The sequence below is a fragment of the Numida meleagris genome, chromosome 13 (genome assembly GCF_002078875.1).
Source record: "Numida meleagris isolate 19003 breed g44 Domestic line chromosome 13, NumMel1.0, whole genome shotgun sequence".
NCBI classification, from domain to species: domain Eukaryota; kingdom Metazoa; phylum Chordata; class Aves; order Galliformes; family Numididae; genus Numida; species Numida meleagris.
In genome coordinates this window covers 13,363,530-13,388,275 of record NC_034421.1, presented here as the reverse complement: position 1 = coordinate 13,388,275, position 24,746 = coordinate 13,363,530, and the positions used below count along the sequence as shown (strand labels likewise).

Here is a 24,746-nt window from a genome sequence, read left to right as displayed (position 1 = left end):
GTTTAGGTTGGATATCAGGAAAAACTTCTTTACAGAAAGGGTTGTTAAGCACTGGAACAGGCTCCCCAGGGATGTGGTTGAGTCACCATCCCTGAATGTGTTTAAAAACCGTTCGGATGTGGTGCTCAGGGACAGGATTTAGCAGTGGGTTGTTAGAGCTAGGGCAGTATGGTTAGGTTGTGGTTGGACTTGATGATCTTGAAGGTCTTTTCCAACCTGAGCAATTCTATTAGTTCCTAACTGCCCAGGATAATGATGCCTAACCAAAGGTTTACTACCCCATTTTGATGACTCTGACCAGAGGACACAGAGTTATAATGTTTCTTCCATCTATTTTTAAGAGTATAACATTATTTATTTTACTATTCAAGAGGCAACTGGTGCATACTTCTCACCTTACCTCCAGCCCTGGATGTCTTGCCAGGCGGGGGCAGGTATTTTGCAGTAGGGCGGTGTCCTGAATCTGTAAAAGGAAGATGTGATTTTGTGGATTCACAGGTGAAGAACCTTTACCTTTACTGTTTGGGGGAGGGGGTGGTGGGGGTGGGCAGGACAAAGGAAAGTAGCTTTGTTTAGCATGGGAAATGGCAGACCTTCCAGTAACTACAAAAGACTGTGCTAGAGCTGTTCTCCAGCACAAAGACCCTTCCATTCCTCCCACAACACAAACAGGAGGAAAAATGTCATGACTTTATAGAAGTAATGGTGCAGAGTGCTAGAGCCATAGTTAGAACATATGACTGTGCTCCTTTGCTCTTGGCAATGGCTTAGGTGGGAAAGGCTGATTTTGATTGCTGATTGCTACTTCCCCTCAATAAACTGATCTCACTGTTCTCAATTTCTTATCCTGCCTTCTGGTGCCAAGATAACCTCAGCGAAGGATAGCAATACGTGCAGTCTTACAGTTTTATGCAGTAATTTGGGATGTCTGTTGCATTCTGTTTTGAAGGCTTCCTCTTCCTGCTCTTCAAACTTGCACAAAACACCCACATAGTTCACTGTCAGATCTGACTTTTGTGATACTAGAATGAGTATCTTTTCCCTGACACCACCACATTTTCTTCTCTCTATTCAGTAAAGCCAGTTTGTTATTCTGCACTACACAAGCACAGTGTTTGACACAAGCATCTAACTTTGTCTTGACAACAAAGGACCTTTCTTCCTCAGAAAAAGACAGGAGAAAAGCTATAAATTACAAAGCATGAATGCACTTATGGGACTTCACCATTCCTTCTCAGTTGATATGTGGTGTTATCCCAATCTTCATTTATTTATGCGTCTGAATAATCAGAAATCATCAGGTTCAGAACTATTCATCTTCAGGTGGAAGGAGCGAAGCTTCCCCAAGAGCTCAGGTGACAGTTCAGTGTATTCCATATTAGAAGAAGACAGTGGGAGCTCATACACTGCCAGTCAAAGGTATCCAATATGAATAACACCTCAGTCTGCACAATGATTTAAAGAGGTGTGGGCTACACATTTCTTGGTACAGGAGAAACCTAGTAGGTTTTCCGTGCTGAAAGATCAATGCTAGCATATATCATTGAAGTCTGAGAAGTTTTGACAAGAGGTCTCCATTCCTCATGAACTGTTCACTCTGTTCCAGGGTAAAAAGAAATTCAAGAAAATCTGCTTTCTTCAGCTCTTGCAGATTGGAAGTACCTTCATCTCCCTGAGTACAGGGCAAGCTCGGGGCATCTAGACTGAAGAAGTCAGGCATCACAATGACATGCCCACATATAGGTGTGATAGATCTTAGCCTCTGTTTCCCAGTTTCTCTCTTATATACAGAGAGAAAGTGTATAGAATATTATTTACTGGCCCTGGTAACTGCTGTGATGTCTGTTAAGCATCTGAGTACCTTGAGATCTTCAGAAAGGGAACCAGGCCGTGCATTATACTAATAAGCCAACCTGCAGATGACCTCAACTGGCTCCTGCAGATTTAATATCCCCAATTATTTTGCCAAGCGAATAATTTAAACCCAAATAATTAAGTTTTTCTGTGCCTTAGGAAAAAAAAAAAACATAGAAAAGGATTTATTCATCCAAGTTCAATAAATTCCCAAACACCCTGTATCTAAGAACATTATAAACAATAAAAACATGACTTACCAGCTACAAGATCCTTCTCTGTGAAGAAAAGAATGGCTTGTCTGAATGTTACCTCTGGGGTCAAGGCCATTACTCTCCGTAGAGCACTGTCACTTTTGCTTAGCTCCTCCCCACACTGTGTTAATCTCTTCAATGCATCTTCAAGTACTTGGAAGGCGTTGATCCGCCGTAAGGCACACACAAGGACTGGATTAGACATCAGTGTCTCAAGGCTTCTTCGCCAGGAAGTATCTCCAACCTCAAAAGGGGTTATTTCTTTTGCCTGACGTCGAGTGAGATGGGGCAACCACTTGAGACCTAGAAGCTCAAACCCTGCATCGGGTCCTTCTGCAAGTCAAAGGAAATATTCTTAGTATCAGTTGACAGCATGCATTTCATAAAAGTTATAGTATTTTTGGAGACAAGTGTTCTAATTTATTAGACTAGAAGTCTCCAAGTTGCTTTGTCTTCACTCCCTGTTGGATCCAAAATAGACTGTAATGCAGATACAGAAATAAACTCGGAAAAATAATAACAAACTATAATTTAATGTTGATTAGTCTCTAGAGTAACTTAAACATTGTTTGTAAAGTAGTCTTACTTCCAGTGTAAAAATATATTTAAAAGGAGGGGGGGGGATTAGATTGGATGTAAGAATACAAGTTTTTAGTGATAATGGTAGTAAAACAGTGGAACAGGCTGTCCAGAGAGGTGGTGGGTGCCCTGTCCTTGGAGACATTAAAGCACAGGCTGGACTAGGCTCTGAGCACCTGAGAGAGCTGCAGGTGACCCTGCTCTCTGCAGGGAAGTTGGACCAGGCAGCCTTTAACGATCCCTTCCAACTCAAACAATTCTATGATATTTAGAGGCTCAATCCATGAGTTCAGGTTGCTGAAAGTTCCTGTCAGCTGGAATCTCCTCTTTGCCTCCTGTGATATAGATCTCACTAAGCAGTCTCACTTCAAGAGAATAGGACGTAGAATAAGACAGCAGACAGCATGCCAGACTTCTGCCCTTTATTAGGGCAGCAACTGTATTATTGCACTGATACAATCTGCATCGTGAAATTACATGAAATCTTCATCTTTTAGCACCTGACAGCACTCATCATTTATAAGCATTTAATGCATGGGGCAGTGTCATTCTTCCACCTGTGCATGAGGAAATGAAGCATTAAGACACATGGTGTCTTGCTTCTGCTCACAAAGGATGTGACCTTTGTGGACCAGGAATAATAGAATTTGTGACTTCCAAATTCTTGTTGCTGTGCCTTGCCTGCACAGTTGCATTATCTCTGAATACTTCGAAGACAGAGAACATAAAAGGCTTGGCACTTAGCATAGTGTTTGAACTATTCTGACCCTCTCTGATGGAAGTGCCCACCAGTGTCAACTGGAAAGTGGCCTTGCCCACTGACTAGCCACGATAAATTCTTCGGAACTTCAGGCAGGTAAATAAAGAAATCATTTGTTTGAGTTCCCATTTATTACCTTTTTTCATATCACTGTGATAAAAAGAGCCTGACAGGCTCAGCTTCCCTGACCAACTTCTACAGCCCTTCCCAAGAGCTGCCTGCGATCACCTGCATTCTGAGATTGATTATTGCTCCCAGGAAGAAGGATCTTGCACAGGAGCTCTCCAGCACTCTTGATAGCATCCGCTCCAATCAGCGTCAGCAGGACAACTTGCTCCATTTCAGGATCGGAAGCATATATTCGGTTGCAGAAGAAATCCAGAGGAATGCTGCATGGGGCTGGAACTGCACTGAAGTTTCCTCCTGCCCAGAGACATCATCCAAATAAATGTAGTTACTGCCCATAAAGAAACATCCAGTCTTGTTTAGCAAGAAGGAATCGACTAATTCTTTATTAGGCAGACAAAGCCCAGTGCCTCACTGTGATGCTGCAGCTCAACACAGCCAGAAAAAGAAACACATGAGGAGCAGAATCACAGCAAATCCTCACTAATTAGTCACACTCCTTAACTGGAATTGCTTTTGGCACGTAAAGCAAATATACTCAAACCCTGATTTTGATGTCCTTATTCACACTGTTAAACAGAGTTGATAGATCTACAGCAAAATGATTTAAGGCATAAATATCAGACTGATAACCAAGGCTTGGCTTCACATCAAATTGATACTTCATTTTGTGTTCTATGGGATTACACAGCATAAAACTGAGGGCAAAAGTAGGAGACATTGTATTATGCATACATGCATCGTCCTATCAGGAGCAGTACAGCCTGCAGAATTCCCAAATTTGTCAGAAAGCTGTGTGTGTTTCCACACTGTTTCAATTGCATGAATATTTAAGCAACTGTATGGATTAACATCCATGTTCCTAATTATTCCCACATCTTAGCATTTCGTAATGCAAGGAAATAGTGAAGGACATGCACTGGATTATTATTTTTTGCCTCACAATTTATGTGAATTTGGGAATTGGACTAGAGGGAATGGCCTCAAGTTGCAACAGGGGAGGTTCAGGTTGGATACAAGGAAAAATTTCTTCTCCAGAAGAGTGGTATATGAGAAGTGTTACCCCTAGTTAGTAAAATAAGCTTCTGATTACTGTAACATCCAAGTGTCTAAAACAAGTAGCTCTTAAGGCTCTCCAACCCACTTGAGTCATAAGTTTGTAACAAGTTTACTTGCTATCCCAAGCCTTATCAGTTTCTCAGCTTTGAATGAATGAGTTACAGACGTGAATTCAAGTGTATACACTGAAATTAACAACTTCAGAGTAAAGAGAAATGCAGTGCCTTCTTTGCAACTGTGGAAGGAATTACAGCTGCCTACATGCATCACTTCAGCAAATCCTAGTTTTACATGCTACGTGAGTGATTTCTCTCATTTTTTGACTTCTCTTTGAAACTACGTCAGTAAATTCGCACTGGTAGGATTCTTATAATTCTGGCAATCTCAATGCTTAATTGGTTGTTGTCAGTTCATATTTAATTTAGTTTACTTACATTTATATTAATATTCTGTAAGGCTACTCCCATATTGCTTTTCTATTGATTCTTCCGTTCACTTTGCAGAAGTAGAAGACATTCACTGAGAGTTTTTACAATTGAAGGACATCGGAACACTAAATGAGTTACTGTAGACAATGAGCATACTCCTAATGTTCTTGTTCAGGGAAATCCTCTGATAAAAGCTGTCAGGCCTTACACAAGAGACAGAACAACACGCTCCCATAACCTTTACCTACCCAGCGCCTGCAGCAAGTTCTCGGTGTAAGGAGCCACATGGAAGCACGTGGAGGGGTCCAGCCTGGCCGTGGCAGGCAGGCTGCTCTGCCTGGGGCCAAGGAAGCCTTGCTTTGCCAGTTCATTCATCAGTCCTGTGCACAAAACAAGAGTATGTGAGGAACATGTAGCTCTGTGATGCAGTCTGATATGAAAACACACTTCTTGCCAAGTATTGTGATTCATCTGACCAAAGACCCATTACAGAGACATCTATGAGGGGTCACATTGAGCTCACCTCATCAAGTGCAGTTCCATCATTCCCTCTTCCCCAACCCATATTCACACACAGACAGGAAAGGGGCTGTTGAGCACTGAGAGCTGGTCACAGCTTTGTCTGGATACACCCCTGCCTTCTGACCATCAGCCCATTTGTTTCAGCTACAGACAGTGGACTGAGATACAGAATGCACACACAGAAGATCCTACACAGCTCCTGAATTGTAGTAGGTGTCCTAAGCAAGTTGCCCACAAGGAAGAGATATCTTCAATTTTGAACCCACTGTTTGAGTCCAGACTCTCAGTATCAGCGGCAAGGCCAATATTCTGCATCCTACACAGTACCACGAGGCCAGAGAGCCATTGCAAGCTTAAAAGATGTAAATCCCAGTCTGGAAAATATCTTGACTCCTCTTTTATAAATACTAAGTGCTGGAAACTAGCAGTCTCTGCTCCCATTCTTTCCCAAAGGGCCAGGCTACACACAGGCTGTGCATTAACATACCGGCATACAGTGCAGTTTCACAACAATTGGTTGTTTTCTACAATAATATTTCAGACATTTCTAAAGGTCTGTTATTTTTTTTAAAGTTACTTTGCATATATCTTTGCTTTCCCCTTTACAAGCCTGTCAACAATTTACTGCAGTGTGGCATGGAAAACAGATTATTAGCAGTAGACACAGATGACAAACCTCAGATGCCAAATGTGGTATTGACACAGATTTGAGCTTGAACCACTGACAACAGCCTAGCTGCTTGTTAAAATTGAGATGGCAAAAATAAATGAAACTTCCTTCCAGTACCCGAAGGAGGCTACCCTCCAGTACTTAAATGGGTCCTTCTAGAAAGCTGGAAAGAGACTCTGTATCAGGGATTGTAGAGGTATGGCAACGGGTAGTAGCTTTTAAATAGGAGAAGGGAGATTTAGGTTAGATATTAGGAGGAAATTCTTTACCCAGTGGGTAGTGAGGCCCTGGCACTGCTTCCCAGAGAGCTGTGGGTGCCCCATCCCTGGATGTTCCCAAGGCCATGGATGGGGCCCTGGGCAGCCTGAGCTGGGGAGAGGTGTCCCTGCCCATGGCAGGGGGGTTGGAATTAAATAGTCCTTAAGATCCCTCCCAGCCCAAACCATGCTGTGATTCTGTAACTTGCTACAGCTGATGCCAAAGTATTATCTGCTGTCTGTTCACACTTAGCAAAGGAAAGCTTGGTCAAAAATTTATGGTGTTGACTCTCAATACAGAAATATGTTACCTATAGGCACCTATCTCTCTGCTCCATTTCAGGAACGATTGTTGAAGTTTTCTTTGCTTTGAAGATTGAACAGTGTTGAACATCAAAGAAGTGACGGCTTCTCAGGGGGTTACTGATTAAAAATACACAACTGCTTAGTATGGTTTTGACCCTACTCAATTACTAGCGCTGCTCTGCACTTCCCAGAAGCTAAGCCAAAGCTTATGTGGCAACAACAACAACTTCCCTCTCCAAGGCTCTTGAATATGGAATTAGCTAGTTCTCTGGATCGCTTCTGAGAAACAGAGGGCACAAAGGAGGCATTTGCAAAATCTCACTACAAAGGAAAAAAAAGACAGCTCTCTACAATGAGAGCAAACATTTTACCCTTCCTGAATATTCTTTGTCTCAGTGTCCACATAGATATTCCTAGAGCAAATTTCGCTGTGCAAAACAAACGACTTTGAATATTCAATCTGCAGCACTCTTTGAGAGACAAAGCAGAAGCTAGAATTCTATGATTCTATATTTCTTTAGTGAGCAACTTTCCTTGGGTCTGCAGGCAGTAGGAGACATGGTGCTGTAATTAGTCTGCCATGATTAATCCACGGTGTCTAAACACGTTTTCAGAACATACTGTGATAGTCTTTGGAGAAAAGGAAGAGGACTTTTTGAAACTGTCTTTTATTTTTCCTCCAAAACCTTTAAATGCTCTTTTCTATTGTGGATGGATTAGAAGAGGTAAAAGGCAATGGATGAATGCCTCTTTCAGGAGCTAGCTGTTGTGGTGTAATGGAGGGGTCAGCAGCTGTTCTGGAACTGTTCAGGCTACAGTGACCCACTTCTCTCAGCAGTCCAAAGGGCAGGTTGTAGAAAAACAAGTGCTGGAAGGGACTGCCCTGCTGCAGGCAATTTGCCCAGTGCCAGAGCAGGAGGAAGCAAGCACGTCAGGGTTCTCTGTTCTGTGCTGATCACTGCTGTTGTTTATGATTTTCTCTACTTGAGACCAGTGTCAGTTTATCCTTAAGAAAACTAAATAACTCTTCCTGAATCAGGGAATCAGAATGGAGTTTGACTCAACTAAGAGGATTTGGGGCAGCTACATGTCTGTTCTTTTGGCAGAACATATGAAATAAGTCGCAGTTCAGATGTTTGGAAGTCACAAGCATGCAGAACTTGGGGCTGAGGTTGATAAGATTGTACGATATCCTCAGGCTCAGTGACACACGTACGCTTGGTAGCCTACTTCTCTGGGAAGTAATAATACCTAAGAGAAGGTTACAGATAAAACATGAAGCCAGGCCCATTATGCAGGTGTATAGTGGGGTGCCAAGAGATGAGTGTCATGAATTCAAACAGAGGGGGTTCCACTTTGACACAAGGGAAAAAAACAGTTCTGCATGTGGATAGTAAAGCATTGGAAGAGAGGATCAGAGAGGTGGCAGAACCTCTGTCCTCACAGATTCTCAAGCCTTCACTGCACAAAGGCCTGAACATCCTGGTCTGAATTCATTGCTGAGGCTGTGTTGAACAGGACACGGGGAGACTGACCTTCTGTCATCCCCTTCAAAATGAATTATTCTATGATTCTAAATTCAAAAGGGCTTTGGTGTTAAAGATCAAATAATTGACAAAGGTCAGTCTGCCGTGTAGGATACGTAGAAGTGGCTGATCTACAAAAGCGGGCCTGGAGATTCATACAGCAAAACTACAGACTGATATTCTCAAACATTCCTGCAATGCAACATATTTAGCTAGGCTTTTAACCTTTAGCTCAAGTGCTATTAAAAGAAAACTTCTTTGCTGAGGTTTCTGAGAAGTGAAAGCATTACCTTCTACCAATGCAAGAATATGATGACTAGCATTGTCCCTTCTCAGCAACAAGACGAGACAGCGCACGTGTGGTTCAGCAGAAAGCTCTCCTCTTGCAGAACTGCTCTCAGGTGAACTAGAATTCTTGCTAGGGCAAAATACAGCAATCTGAAATAACAAGGGCCAGATTAGACTACTAAATCCAGATTTAATCACAACGGGGCTCAAGCAAACAGTTAAGTTACAATGGCATATGAAGATACACCAGCTGAACCATTTTAACTTCCTTTAACTAGGTGTTCATCTGTTCATGAGACAGCGGAATTTAATTTAAATCTCAAGGAAAAGATTTAATATAAAAGGTTTTGCTCTACAGCTGGGCTGGGCTAAAACAACAACACTTCTAAATGCAGAGATGTGTGGTAGCATTCTAAATTACTCATTCAAAAATGATCTTGAACCCCAAGTACTAAAACACTTAGCACACATTAAAGCAATAATTCCTGCTGCTGCTGCTAACTTCTGAAATGGCCATTTACAAGCAAGCCCCAGATATGTGGCCATTTTTGCTGTAGTATTCCACAAACAGGCATTCCTTTTATTCTACAAGATATTATGGTCAGGGAAAGCGTTCTTCCTCATGCTTGATTAGAGAGCAAGCAGAAAAGAAGGGCTTTGTGCACAGTTTAGTTTGCAGAATGATACATTTCCTTATTAATGTAGGAAACAGCTTTACGCATGAGCATTTGAAGTAAAGGAACACAGCCCTTTGTAAGACAAAGTGTTATAGGATTCCTGGGTGATTTATTGCGTAACAAGTACAGACCTGGACTTCTTGTACATGCAAGTTTGACTGCATTTTTTGCATTTATGATTATTTATTTCCTTAGGTTGACATGTCAACATGCCAGCTTTGCTCTAACTCAACTCAAATAAATCTATCACATTACACAGAGCTTGAGAGAAAGAAAAAGGCTATTTTTGACAATGGGAAAGCTCTTCTTGCAAGCCATCTGAATGCATTAAATTAGGGGACTACTTCATGCTGAAAGGCCATAAGCAGACCCAGAGAGACTGTGAAGTACATAATCACATATCAATCTGTTAGACGAAGGCTGCTCTCCTAAATACAGATCTGTAGGCCAGAAGTTATTATTTTCACTTATGAGGTTACTGTCTGTTCTTTCTTATTTTGAAAGATCAGCGGCAAAATTAATGTTTGCTTTAGTAGAAGAAAGTCTGTTTATGCTTTTGTCTCAGTGAGAGGCTTAGGCCTAGTGGGATTTTCTTACTAAAAAAAAAAAAAACCCAAAACATCAGCACTGAAAGTAACCAGAATACCACTCACAGCAATACCGAGAACACGAGTGCTAGCTAGCCAGTAAAGAGATGATGAGTGTCCTTGAGAACACTTACTGAAGGAGTGGCAGCTCACACATCCATAAACTTACAACATAGCAGGTTTCAGAAATGTTAACCCAAGTTATACAACAGAGCAGGGCATTCTGTCCGGTACCTGACTTGTTGTCATGCTCAGCACAATGGCTTGCTTGTGTGAAAGCTGCAGCTGTCTGACTCCTTGCAGAACAAACCCCTGATGAGTACAGATCGAAATCACATTACCATACGCACAAGGAGATACCAGAGGTGACACTGTCAAAATGATGTCCCCTAGGTCAAAGAGAAGGTAAGAAAAGCAGTATATTATTTCCACAGAAGCTGTGCTATTACTGCAAGGAAACTCACAATAGCCAGATCCTACTTGAAGCACATCCCAAACAGAGACACTGAACTTCATGGTTTATTTGTTCTATCCATCACGTAACGGCTGCTATCAGAAGCCAACGTACAACAGTAAAGCTTATGGCATGATCAGTAATCTCATTATGAATCATCCACTCTAGACATTCTGTCTCATAATGTCTATCCAGACATCTACGAGCTACTCATCTATCTTTGAGGTATCTGTGCTCTCAGTCCACGTGACGGCTGCTGCCTTGCTGCTGGCAACTTGACAGCACTTAGATGCCCAGAAGACTTCTCTGGCTGTGATGAGTAACTAACTGAAGTCAAGACTGGCTGCTGACTTGTCCACTACAAGGTGCGTGAGGCGATCTCAGCTATTCCTCTCTGCTCCCACGGGTGGTCCCAGTCTGCAGGACCTACAGTTCACATTACCTTGACCAGCACTAATCTCTCTAGCCCCGTCTTTACTCTTCATTCCAGAAATTGCCACATGGCATGGGCTACAGAATCTTTGGACCAGCTTCTGATCATGATGTTACCCTATTCTGAGTTGGTAGTATCTGTGGCTTCACAGACTCCTGTCTTTGGTGATCCTAATGGCACCAGCCTGCTCTCTCCTACCCAAGCCTTAGCCATTACATCTGGTTACTTGTACTCTGCTTGTACTCCTCACCCCAGACAAGCAACTAGAGTTTATGTTGGGTTAGAATCTTGGATTGTTTAACTTCTGTTTTTTACGTTTAACTTCAAGCTCACTGCCAACAGGGTGGCAACAAATGCTAAGAGCACGCTCAGGAGAAATCCTACCAGACCTCTTAAGCAGCCTATAAACCCCACTTCAGGGCCAGCAGGACCCTGCAGTACCTGCTGTACAATGCGCTGCTGTCCTTAAGATGGGCCTTCCCCAAAGCCTCTGATCTACCTGAAGCCTTTGCTTGTTCTGATCTCACCCAGGGTTTTTGCTCTTATCATCTCCCTTGGTATCATACTGTCCTAGTTCTAACAGTTTAGTGTTTTTTTTTAATCCCTGTACATAATGTAAATTCAGATCTCTGTAACTTGCCAAGAAGGGGCTCTGAGTAAACAAAATTCAGGGTTGCAAGTGGTAAGATTTTGGTTCATCTCTAGTAGATAACACTTAAAGAAAACAAACATTTCTTTCCACATGTACACATCCCAAACTAACGGGAAAATCTGCTAGGGTCAATAGAACTTTTCTTACTGGGATGAAGTACATACACCTTGTGGGAGCAGCAGCACATTTGTTCTACATGCTCTGCATGGGTATATCTTCCTATCTCAAAAAGAAGCTGCTGGAGAACTGATGGAAGGAATAAGTACATGTTTCCTTTCCTTAACACACCATAGGGTGTCTGCTCCCAGATCAGATTTTCAGCTTCTCTTTGAGAGTCATGATAGTTATCTGAGGAGAAAAGCTTGAAAGTGACTTCCTTAGCCCAAATACAGATGGAACGTGGTGTAGTATAACTCAGCAGCCCACATCAAATGTGAATCATTAATAGCCATAAAAGGAAGGGGAGGCAGAAAATGTGAGTCATTCCATCAGCAGCAACCAGCTCCCATCAATACCAATCCCAAATAACATGGAGCCAATGGCTGTATGCCAAGCTCCTTGAATTAACATGCCCAGTTAAACGAAAGAGTGCATCTCCAAGGTAAGATTTTCTTGCTTTCCTTTCTCCATTTTTTTCCCTGTCACTTCCCCCCTCTTTTCATCTTATGCTTTCATTCCTTTCTCATAACTTCTTCCCTTTAGCGATATAGTTTTCTTTACCTTCTTTCTCCATCAATGTGACCCCATTTTCCTCCCGTCATCTTTTCTCTGACAGCTGCTGAGTTTCCACACCCCTCTGTGCTTTTTGATTCCCCCTCCCCACCTCTCTTCTCCCTGTGGAAATCTCTTCAGCTGTGGGAGTAGAAACATGATAGCAATGCTCTAATAGCATTGTCCTATAATCACCTGCACCTGAGATCTGCTATGCCAGGCCCAACTACAGAAGATTACAAGCACATAGGCCCATCTACAGCAGACACCTCTCAGGTCCTTCTTAGCCAGTCCTAACACCAAATGCCTTGGCACGCTCCCTTGAACACAGTCAAGTTCCTGCTACTTAGGTAGGAATTTAGAAGCTAGAAGACTACTCCTACAAAGGGAATAGGGGCACTTAGAGGAGTCAGGTGATAGCTAGTTAATATTAGTCCCATTAAATGCTTCCTTTTCTGATTACATAGTCAGTCCTGGCCTGAATGAAGTCTTAACTATTTCATATCCCATTATATTCAGCTACCTGTACTGGTCTAGAGTTGATTCTGATCAGTTAAGCAAGCAGTTTAAGGACACTGTTAGGTAATCCTGACAGTTCCTTGATAAACAGCCTCCCTACCAGCACAAATTTGTTGTGGGTTTTTTTTTTGGTGCGTGTTTTCTAAGTGAAACCTAAGCAGCCTACAGGACTCTAGCAGCTGCTCCCATGAGGAGGAGGATGTGATAACACTCCTCTGTCACTTCATTTTAGGCAACAGTGTTTCACTAGAAATTCATTCCTGGCCCTGGATCTGGCCAGGCCACAGCACTGAGTAAGGCAGAATTTCCTGCAAGAGGTGCACTGGAGTGAGGTAACACTGACAGTGAAGGAGAACCATAAAACCTCAGGGTTAGTTCCCTATTACAAACCTTTGGTAGTTGAGGGAAGCATCGCCGGAGGTCGAGACTGCACCATGCCCTGGGGGTGAACCTTTTCTTTATCTGCTTCCGCTCTAGTTGATGAAGGACTCTGAGATCTGAAGAAAAACAATAGACATTAGGAGGTGGCATGCCAGGTTCTGACTCCAACCTGCTTTCTGCAACAAACCCAGGGACAAGGAAACCGTAATGGAAAAGCCACTTCAACCCCTTGTCAATGACATGAGCTGCATCAAGGTCTCTGACTGACCATCTCTCTGCATTACTCCCTCTGAGACTCTCTTTGTTCAATAGAATACCCTAATACAAAGTGGCTTGTTTGGGAATCAAAAATATGTCAGGCTGCATTACCAGTGTTCTTCCTACCCCACAGATACATCATAGCTGCTAATTACTTCTGGTTCTTTAGCCAGAACTTAAGGAGCTTTAAAGCCCTCGCGATGCTCCTCTGCTGCTTCGTGTTGGGTAACAAGCACCATCAAGTCTGTCACAGATGCTCATAGCAGTGAAGCCTCTCAACATCCCTGCATACCCAACAAGCCCAAATTATGGCACAGCGAACATAAGGTGTGGTTCTGAAAGCCAGGGACTGACAACGCAAACTGCAGCCTGCAAAACAGTTTGGCTGGGTCTGTGAAGCACAGGCTGCTCAGGCAGACCTGCCTGCCTCATTCCCCTGCTACCGAGCTGGCTGGAATGCATCCTGCTTGTTCGCTCCCAGGAGACTGGCAGAAGCCACCAGTATTTGCAAGTAAAATCTGAAAAACTGAATTCCGAGGTGCAGTTTGTATTCTGATCTCCCAACAGACCAAATTACCAGCATTAGGAGACGGGCACATTTTTTAGAATGTAGCACCACTCTGGACCGGCTAAGTTATACCACAGGAGCAGAATTCATCATCTTTGTAGGAGGAAAAACATCCTTGAGGAAAATAAGCAAAAAGAGTGAAAGCTGGCCAAATTGGGTTTTTCAAATCATAAAACTAAAAATGATGGGAATTGTTGTTCGTGGGAAAGCAAAGCTGAACTCTGACACGTAATCCCCTCTGGGAGCATCAGATTAATTCTACATGGGTGCACTCTGCCCCTCGGCAGAAAGCACCAAGAGGACTGCAGATTACCTCACCCCTGATTCTCTGCCACACAGCGCTGAGCAGCCAGGAAATTTAAAACCTGCCCAGAACTTGCAGGTTCAGGGCCCCGTCTGAGCTTTCTGCAGGGGAGTTCCACCACACCAGCACATCTTTAATTCAGTAAAATTAAAAGGAGATGCCTAAGGCCTGAGAAACCCAGCACAGAGGCTGGCACTCCACATGATTATTACACAGCCCTGTAGAGCAGCCAGGAAAGGATGTCTCAGTTTCATATTACCCCAGTTGTTGGAAATTCCTTAAAGCCCTAAGCCAAACCTTTCAATAAAACACTGTAGACCAAATGCTTTGAGGCCCAGATCCACTTATACCTGGAACAACCAAAGTGGAGTCTTTCAGAAGCCAAAGAAATTCAAGTGCCTCTTTTCTCTGTGCTGCGCAGGCCAGCCTACTCTGATGGGTCTTTGCAGCAGTCTGAGGAAAGGGACCTCTGAGCACAGCAGGGCTCTTCATTTACACTCATAGGATTGAGTGAGATTTCTGGGTTTTAGGTTTGAGTCTCTGTCTGGGAAGTTACAAGGTTGTCAGGAAGTGAATGATCATTTCCCACTGTAGGAAGTACTACTTAGAGGTTTGGGAGAAGAGTGCTGGGAGGAGTACTGCCAAGAGCATCCAGACTACTGATCCAGCTTCCCTCTGCCTCCCTGCAGCTGTGGACAGTGTGCAAGGCCTGCTCAGTGCTGACTTCACAGAACTGAACAGAAGCTTTTCCCCTTTCCCCCACCTCTCTTCCCCGATGCATGCACCTCTGCTCTGCTGAGCAAAGCCAAGAGCAGACTTTCTGGCAGACCACCATCAACATCACAAACCAAGCAGCTTTAAGAATAAAAAACATGAGAGGTTTGGCTACCTTGGACAGAAATGCGAGCCTTTGGGGCCTACTGCCTGCCTCCTTGTAGTTATGCGCAGTAGAACACAGATACTGAAGGGTGCATGATGGATTAATAGCTACTTAATAACCCAGTTCCTTCTGCAGCTATACCCAAGCTCCATCTGAGAGCAAGATTCCAGACTCATGAATCTTTCCCATTCCTGACACCTTTTGGCACACCACTGCTATGTCACTAGTTCCTAAGTTGCTTTTCTCATACTAATTGCTTAAGAGTTTATAAGCCATCCTCCGTTCTCACACACTTCTGTCATAATCCTCCAAAGAACCTTTTCCATCTGAGGAATCTTCCTATCTCCAATCAGCTAATATGAAAGGGACATAGGGCAAAGCTGTTCCTGTAGAACAGGCCTCTCAGTGGCAAAGGGTCTTGCAGCCTTTCTCCAGCATCAGGCACAGCTGGAAGAGTTTTCAAACCAGGCTGATCAGCACAGAGGGGGCCCAGGTGTTGCAAGTGTAGAAATTAAAGGTCTTCCAGGGAAGAAGTGTTGGGAGGCAACTGCAGGAATCCAACACCTGACATATCTAGGGGAGACGGTCCTGTGAGAGATGTGCTTCTACAGACTGTAGTAATCCATGTGAAGATTGAAAAATTACAGATTCCATCCTTCACTCTTGTTCACTGAGGGCTTCAGCAGAAGACCAATAAAGACCAAACGTGACAGCTGTGTGCTTTGTCTGTGCTCCACATCACTTTGCCTGTGAGAACTACCATCACTCAGAAGCATGCAGGCCAGCACCCTCACCTTGTTCCGTTGCATCTGCAAGCCAGATCCAGGGCACCACCACGCAGCGCTGTGTCAGCAGCCCTCCCTCCAAACCAGAGGCACAGCTCCCTGCGCACACGGCTGTCCAGTTGGGGCAGGTAGACAAGAGGCTCTGCATGGCTCATGCAGTAGATGGCAATGATGGAACTGCAGTCTGTTGTGCCAGCCAGCTGCGGGTCAGATGGCCCAATGATATCCTGCAAGGTGCTAATTGCTTTAGGTCCTCTCACACCTAATGCCAGCACTGGTGGCACCTTGTCAGTCTCTGAAGCATAGGAAGAAGGCAGTTTTTCTGTGAAGGACAAATATGAGCAAATAAAACATGGAACAACCCACCCCAAGGTCATTCACTCCACTCAAGTGCTTTTTTCAGGTCTGTCATAGCTGGACTTAGACAAAGTAACCTACAGGTTACCTGCCTGCGGGTGGCAACCAGCTGTACATTTTTACCCAACTGTAAATCTGAGATTGCTCAAGGTAGCTTACCTGTTATAGAAGAAAAGTGGGTTGCTTTGTATTTGTGTGGATAAGCACGTTCACAAGGTTAGTTACTAAGGAGCAGCTGACACATCACAAGCCAGCGCTTTAACTTCTAGTGCTGTATATTGTCCCATACCCACAAAGAAGGCTGGTGGGTCTGAAGGGGAGACAGGGCAATATGGGCCTGAGGAGAAGAATGCTTTCTGTAATTTTCATCAGGTATGGGAAAACTGAGAAGAGGAACACAAGCTGGAAATCCACGTACTTCTTTTCTAGTTTATTTCCCTCTGTATAAAATAAAGATTTTGCCCTACGTTGCATAAAGATGTATCCCAGTATTTGCTTAGCAGGTTTTATCTCCCCTCCAGGATTTGTGGCTTTCCTTACTTCCTACAATAATTCTTCCTTATACCTCTGACAAACTCTTCTCCATGTTCAGTGTCAGCGCTGTCGGGGTTCAATAAGTAACCCCAGAAAAGAGCAAGTTTGGCTCCTCTCCAGTTCTTACTGTAGAAAAGCAGAAAGACTTGTCATTCCATTCCCCAAGGCTTAAATGTATTCATTTACATCACGAGTTGCATAAGAATCAGAAGCCAGAACGTAAGTCTCCAGCACAGGTAGAGAATGGAGAAATGGTCTGAAAATATTTAAAATAATCATTTTAAAGTTTTCAAGCTAAGAGTGAAAATCCAATCTTCAAACTCACATAGCAGTTCTCAGCTGAAATTAATTGTCCTTCATACAAGATGTTCATAAATAATGGCAAGGGTTGGGAGCACTGAAGCAGATCTGCTGCCTGTCATCTCTTAATGATTGGTGATTTTATGGTTTTCTTGCTCGTTTCTGCAGTCCTCCTTCATTTCTCCAGTTATCAGCATGAACGTATTACATGCACAATGCTGAGACAACTGCAATCCCATTTTTAAGGCAGTCTGCTTCTACGGTTTTCAGATGTAAAAAGGGGTAGAGAGACTGCAGAATTTGTCTCTAATTAAGCAGGTCTGCATTCATCTTCCGTCTAAGCAGAAGGAAGCTTGTTTCTCTCTCAGTCTGCCTAGAACTTCCCCCAGTAGAAGCTGATTGCCTGTATTCACTATGGTGTCATAGGCAAACCTTTCAGCTAAAAGAAAGCACTAGCCACAATATATCCGAGTCCATCTCTGCATTTTGCAGCTACTATAATTGCTTGTTGTTCTAGGGTTATATCGCATTAGCAACTAATAATCTGCTACACACACTTTGAGACAGGTTTCATTATCTCTACTTCACAAATGGATAAAAATGAAGACTTGGCATAGGCAAATATTTGAAAATGCTGGTGTCTGACATTACAGGCTTTGGGATTTGAGATCAGGGACCCATATAGTTTTTGTTTGCCTCATCTTTTTGCAGTCACATCTCAGACTATCTTCTATTCACAAATTGTGACATGACATTTTGGTGATGGCTTATCAGACGATGCAATTACAGAACAGTTAGACCAGTAGTTTCCTTTTGCCCATGCTCCTGAAGAACAAGTTAAAACTGAAGTCCCAAAAGAGAGGGGATGGGGGCAAATGAGGAAGAGAGGCTGGATTATCTGCAGCTAAAACCTCCAGAAAAATCTGTGGAAACTTAGTGCATCTAATTTGCATGAGCCTAAACCTGGAGCTTAGAGCACGGGAATCTGGGAAAGTCTCTGCAAAGGAAAAACAAAAGCAGCTCGAGACACAAAAATGTATTGAGTGCTAAAAAGTCAGCTGGGGGATATTCACCACCGGGAACTGATGAAAGACCTTGTGCTGTTTCTTTCCATCATTTCTTCTGGGAGAGATACAAGCACTGATGTGATGCTCTTGGAAATGTGATACCCTCTTCCCCACGTGCACAGCACCAGGTCATCCTTCACCTTAGTACAGTTACAGACCTTCCCCTCAGCACCATCACACGATGGAGTCTCTGAAGGAAAACTAGACCTCACCTGAGGTGGAGGGCAGCACATCACGCTGAGGGTAGAGCAGGTGGAGTCTGCAGATACCCAGCCCGGAGCTGAGCACCAGCTGCAACATGTGATGGGTAGCTAGGGATCTTCGGAAGAGAGCTTCAAACAGCAATACCATGGCAACCTGAACAGCAAGAGCACAGTGGAGGAATAAGCCAAAATATTTCCGAGTCCACAGTGACCACACAGCTGTATTCCTTCGGCTCACCTTTAATTCCCAAGCCTTGCCTACGCTATCAGAGCTATAAAGAGGCTTTTCTTCTATGCTTACATGCAGTTCAGCATGGTAGGCTTTTACCTTCAGATTGAATAGTAAGCAGGATAGCTGTGATTGAATAATTATTATGTATTACTACTGACATAATTGTGCCTTTATCACATAAACCTACTAGTAAAAAACTGCAGGCTCCGTGGGGCAGAGAATAAAGTGCATCACTCCTGCTGTTTAACTCCACATACTACAGAAAGATGGCTAAATTACAATAGACCAACTAGTTATTCCTTTATACCTACAAAAATGCCAAAATCAAGATAAAATAAAGAATGAAAAGACAGACACCATCCCAGATTTACATTTTGAACTTTCCTTTGCCAGAGGAATCCAATTCAGCTCATCCTGGCAAATAGAAAGACATACAATTGTACGCACTGAATGTCCATACCCTAAAGGAAAGCAAATAATTCTGAGCTCTGGACCTTTCTACTAAAAGAAACATACTGCTTCAAAAAGCACATGCTTTGCACCAGAAACTTGTGTGGTGCTTCACACATCGTGGGTAATAAATTGTCTAGGTGCAGATCAGACAAGCATGATTGTATTGGCCTCAAGTTTGTGCATGGTTCTCCTGGGTATGAAGACACACAATGCTATCGCCAGCAGCAAGCTTTATGTCTGCACTGAATGCCAAATGAATTCATCACTACCGGTTGCATTAAATGAAATGCTACTCCCCCATAAACACATAACAAGGCTTATAATATCATGATAAATTAAGTTACAAATTTATTTAAATCATAAGGAAGTGGTCCAATTAGGAATAAAAGCTCTTTTTCTTTATGTTCATCTAGCTCAAGCTCTCCTGATGCTAACCAAAGGTTCGCAGCAGCCAGTAAGGAAGCACTTTTTTGTAGCAGCTCTGATAGTCCCAGGGTTTGGCTGCCTGGGCTCCAGGCCAGTTTTGATATTGCAGCTGTCCAGCACTGAAAAACCTCACTAACTGCCTGATGCCCTGTGCTTGGCAGCCAGGCACTTGGCTGTAGCCTCTGAGCATTGCTGCAGGTGTGTGGGTGCCCAGCCCCATACATCACTAATTCTGGCTGTTATCCTAACCTGCTGACTTGACTTTCTGGCCTGGCCTGGCCCCTACGGACTCTTGGCTGACCCTGGTTACTGCTGCTGGACTTGCTCTGCCCTTCTCACTTGGCAAACACCTGACTGCACCCCGCCTTGCTGTTCATATCAGCTCCTGGCATGCCATTTCCTCACAGAGCATCCTGCCCTTGCTGTGCCACGTTCTGTATGGGCACACTCCTTAGTCAAGTCGAGGAACTATAATGAAGACGAGGTATTTCCTGACTATGCCAAGTGCCCAGTACCTTCAACAAGTAACTGTGGTCTTCAGATATCTCCCAGGAGCAAGCCTGGTACACGCTAACTACTCTCAGCTACTAGTCAAACGTGCTGGTTGCTCTGGAAGAACATAAGATATCTCCATCTCCCTGAATCAATCCTGACTGAAACTGAACTCTGTCAGATGAAACATGCCACGTGGTGCTGCACAAAGCTAACAAAGGTGAGTTACCACAGTTACCCATCAAACACAGGTACAGGTCCTGTACATTTTGGTATGCATTCCAAAACAGAGGGAAAGGTGAGCTAATTCAAGTTACGTTAACTTTTTCTTCTGGGTTAATCTGTACGGATTTTTTCCAACTTGTTCACATAACATAGACTGCTACTGTAGCTAAGGTAGACAGCATCAGAAGCTTCAGAAACAAAAAAAGCATTTCTGAGCATACGTTATGTGAAAGTTGTGTTGCACATTGAGTTAAAGCCACGTGGCTTTGGCTTATCAGGATTTGTCTATTGCACCTTTTCGGAGCAGTTTCTTCAACCTGTGTATTTCATAGTTCGATCTTTTGTGGCTCAGAGCAATCAGTACATCAATACTGATGACACAGAAGACTCAGGGGATATATTTAAGTTTGGGTGAAAAATACTTTGAGTATTTCTACCATCCTAAGGACAGAAATATTCCAGGTCACTTAAAGGTGATCAGTCTATTCATTTATTTTACCTCGGTGCCTCTGCAGGCCTCAATGTCACTGCTGTTAGGGAAGTATTTTTCATCAGTTTCAACAGCCTGCCAGTAAAATCCACTTGGCACTGCGAACACTTTCTCCGCTGCCTGAAACAGAAAGGATAGCTCTTACCTGTGTCATTGTGATCCCTCAAATCACGAGCTAGGAAAAAAATCAGTATGGTTAATTTTATGGCTAGAGAACACATAAGAATGCACACTAATGCATTAGAGTTATTAGCCAAGTACCGTCACCCTATAATTTGCTTTTTTGTACCAGTACCACCAGCTACAATTAAATCATATCCCAAGAACATTAACTTGCAGCTGCTTCTTGAGAGGCTGAATCTTTGTAGGGTCCAAAACCATGGCCCTCCAGTGTGGACAGTGCCCACTAATGTGAACAGGAGCTGCGTGGAAAAAGCACTGCAGGATCAGGCTCAGCAGCTTGAGGCCTCGATTCTCCATGTTCACGCTGGGCATCCAGCAGAAAAGAGCTTTGTAAAGCAAATGCTCTAATTAACAAACGAAGCTGAAGGACAGGGGAAGAACCGCATTATTTTCTCTATGACTGTAACCAAAACAGGACACTTCTCCTGTGCTCACATCAGCACTAGTGGCATATACATGTAAGCCTTATTGTGTCATATACTCCTGAACAGGCAAAAGGCTCTGGCATTTAGGTCACAGCATTAAAGAAACGTGGCATTTCCCAATCTCAGCACCTTATTTTGTTTCTCATCCACTTTCTGGGCAGCCAAGCAAGCAACCTGTACAAGCACAAATTTAAGGATGTTTAAGGATATGTCACTCATGAGAATTTGCTGTGACTCTAATGCCTCATCAGCAAGGCCATAGCCCAGCAAGGAGTGCAGCTTCTGAAAGACAAGTTTGTCAAGTTCTGGTTTGGGAAGAAGTGATGTTCATAGTTATGCTTCTCTTGAGATCCAGAAATACGGATGCATTTATGCAGAGTTAACATTGGGCACAACTCATCCCAAAACTGAGAAAAATGTCCTTTTGGAGGCATTAGGCATGGGAGGTGCAAGTCAGAATAGTTCCACTATTTTAAGGTCTCTGCTTCCATTTTCAACAGCCACAAATCCGTCTCCTCAAGCAGTTTTGCTCACATGCTGCAAAACCTTTAAAAAAAACTTCTATTTCAACATGGTCTCAACAAGACTGACCATGAACAGAAAATGGCCTAATTGCATGAAGAAGTGTCCATTCTGGAGGATCAGGTACTTGTGATGCTGTTTACTTCTGTAGTCAATCAAGAGGGTTTTTTTTTTTTTTTTTTGCACTGCTTGGCAAAAAGAAAAAAGCACTTCATGTCATTCTATACATGTTGAAAAACTGGAAAGTGAAATGAATTTGGATAATATTAAAATCCCTCCAACATCTGCCTTTCTGCTTTTCTGCAGACTTTGAGTTTCCTCCTTCCTTTATTTACTGTGCTTCATAAGATATTTGCCTCGAAGTAGAACTGGGGATTTCATTTTTCCCTTGATTCCAACCACCCTAACTATACAAAAACAAGCGTTTTGACATCTCTCCATGCGTTGTCCATTTTGTCCTGAAATTCATTGTCCATCAGCCCTGATATTACACTTGGGTGCTGTGGAAAATAACAGAGGAAAACCATTGATTTACAGAAATGGAAGATCCTCTCTCATTCCAATACTTGTGCAGCCAGCACAGAGGGATGAAACAAGCCTTTCAAAACACACACGCAGCAAGACACCAGTCTTTACTTATTCAAGCTGCTCCTTGAGCACACCCCAAGTCTACAAACCTCCAAGAAAGAAGGGATAAATGTTGTCAATGCAACTCCAGCCAATATTTCCATTGAAATCTTCATTCTAATCACCCAAACAGAGAGGACACGAGCTGAGAACCCCAAGGTGAAGCTGACCTTCAAAAAGTGACCTGGTGCAAGCTGTGGATCAGCTGTGATGCAAGGCATGCATGCTGCTGAACGCTGGCCTCCCACCCCCGCAGAGCAGGGACATGGCCACACCTATTAGGGAATCAAGCCCACAGGAAATTGTTTCTGTGATCTGTCAGATTCTGTTTTCTAGCAGCCAACCTGAATGAGATTTCACAAAGCAGCAGAAAATGAAGCTTGAGAAGTCTTCAATCTCCCAGAAAATCACTTTCTTCCCATGGGTAGGAAAATACACATAGATGACTGCAGTATGACAGCCCCTGCTTTGTCTAGTATCGCCACAATGTGAGAGTGGGGGATAATTCCTGAGATCACCCTCCTATGCAGTGCACAGGAAGAAAGCAGCTTTCCCATGCATTTACAGAGAACTGCATCAAGTCAGTTCTTACAATATTGAGATGAGCCCTATCTTACACATAACACACAAGTGATCCTCCCCAGGTAGCGGACTGACCCTACTCTTCCCAAAATAATGTTGGTGATTTTGACACTATTCAGCTCTAAGCTACTGTCATCTTTGGTCCTACCTTCAAACCATTCCACAAAGAGAGACAGGACAGGCAGAAGAATTGCATTGGTTTCACCTCAGGGCTGGTTTATCTCTTTTATGCCTCCAATAGTATTACAGGAGCCGTAAAGCTTCTGTGCAAACACAGCAGTTCAGAAAGTCTCCCCCAGCCTAGCTGATGCATCATCTGAGTGCTGACCTGCCTCTTGGCGGGGAGGAGACTCCCTCCCCATGCACTCTGCAGAATGGTAAAGAGGCAGACCAGCTTTGATACTTAACCAGAAATGCTTCCTCTGCAAGACTCTGCAGACTCTGCAAAATGTTCAAATCATCTTATGTCTCACAGTAGAGGCATCATACCAGAGAGAAAAGGTATCCTACACTCAGCCTGTAGTAGCTACAGGAGCCCCTGGGATATTTTGACTTAGGTTTTGACATGCTTCAAAGCCCCAGATCACTTAACCATCACCACTTCCACGACCACCTCCAAACATACTAAATGGAGCTTCTTACAGCACTGATAGCTCTCCATACATATTGCTGCTAGGAGAAAGAGCAGGAATGGAAGGCACGTCTGCAACCTCCCATTTGTAAGTATTCTTCGTTTTTGTCAAAAATTATCCTTTTCTGGGGGGGGGAGAAGGGACAAATCCCAATTTCTCCTACCTTAAAACAGTAGAAAAAAATCAATTTGCATCACAGCTAGGATTGAACACATATCGTTTTCCAAGGAGCATTAAAAAAAAAACCAGAGCTTTGTTTCAGACAGCGTTACCAAGATGAAGCCAGACAGCCATGGGAAGGAAATCCACAGCAAAACACTGAGCAGAAACAAGAATAAGCACATTTCAGAGAAGACCGGAGCTGTGTAGATCAAAAGCATGAACCTTTAACTGTTATATAGAAGTATGACCAAATCCAATATCTCTTCCTCTTGCTTACAGTGCATTCTGTTCTCATATCTGAGAGCAAAGAAATAGCTTTTGCTGTCAGATGATCTAAGAAAGTCTTTCAAGTTGCAATGAGTTTTCTAGACTGCTTCCCAGCCACAGCAGGAGAACAGGAGCTGCAGGAAGAATTTTGTACTCCAGCACCTCATCTCCTTGCACGCAAAGTGCTTTCCAATGGGAAGACTTGCTCAGCCACCCTCATTGAGGCAGCACCTAGATCCCTCTTAGAACAATGCTCCATCCTCCACTACCTCCAACGTCAGATTGTGAATCCAGTACATAAATAACATCTCCCTTTCAGCCCCACTGACCACAGCAGCAGATGAAGCACCAGTCTCATTCTAGCAAAGGCCTCCACACTAACATGCAAGCAAAGCTCACGTCTGATGTGACGCTCTAAATCATACTCGAGTTAGACTGTGTTATCCCCAAACATTCTCCTCTCTCCACTGTCTTGAACCCCCATGCATCAGTGCAGTACTCCTTGTGGAATCCAGATTAACACAAAGGTTGTTTTCTTCACAATTTTCCTTCCCCGTTCTGCATGCTCACTTCAGATTGCTACGGACCCAGTGCAGGAAATGGGCAAGCACAGTAGGAAGATGCCAGGCAGCAGAAAGGCCTAGGACAGAGAGGGCTAGTTAAGGAGTTTGTCATTGAACATGTGTGGTTCTGGCAACTGTGTTTCGGGCAGCGTGAAGATGCATTTCA

The 24,746-nt window shown here is 43.4% G+C and overlaps 1 protein-coding gene across 10 annotated transcripts in view; it reads right to left on the bottom strand.

Annotated features, from left to right (window-relative positions):
* C13H16orf71 (chromosome 13 C16orf71 homolog) overlaps positions 1-24,746 on the bottom strand; it is an 84,531-nt gene that overhangs the window by 21,477 nt on the left and 38,308 nt on the right. For all 10 annotated transcript variants that reach the window (XM_021411312.1, XM_021411313.1, XM_021411307.1 and 7 more), the window contains 10 exons: positions 20,627-20,737; positions 18,309-18,453; positions 15,848-16,160; positions 13,053-13,159; positions 10,128-10,282; positions 8,632-8,779; positions 5,309-5,440; positions 3,676-3,870; positions 2,115-2,441; positions 401-463 (listed from right to left, as the gene is read on the bottom strand). In XM_021411312.1, the coding sequence (XP_021266987.1) occupies positions 401-463; positions 2,115-2,441; positions 3,676-3,870; positions 5,309-5,440; positions 8,632-8,779; positions 10,128-10,282; positions 13,053-13,159; positions 15,848-16,160; positions 18,309-18,453; positions 20,627-20,737 (1,696 nt within the window). The remainder of the gene's footprint in view (positions 1-400; positions 464-2,114; positions 2,442-3,675; positions 3,871-5,308; positions 5,441-8,631; positions 8,780-10,127; positions 10,283-13,052; positions 13,160-15,847; positions 16,161-18,308; positions 18,454-20,626; positions 20,738-24,746) is intronic.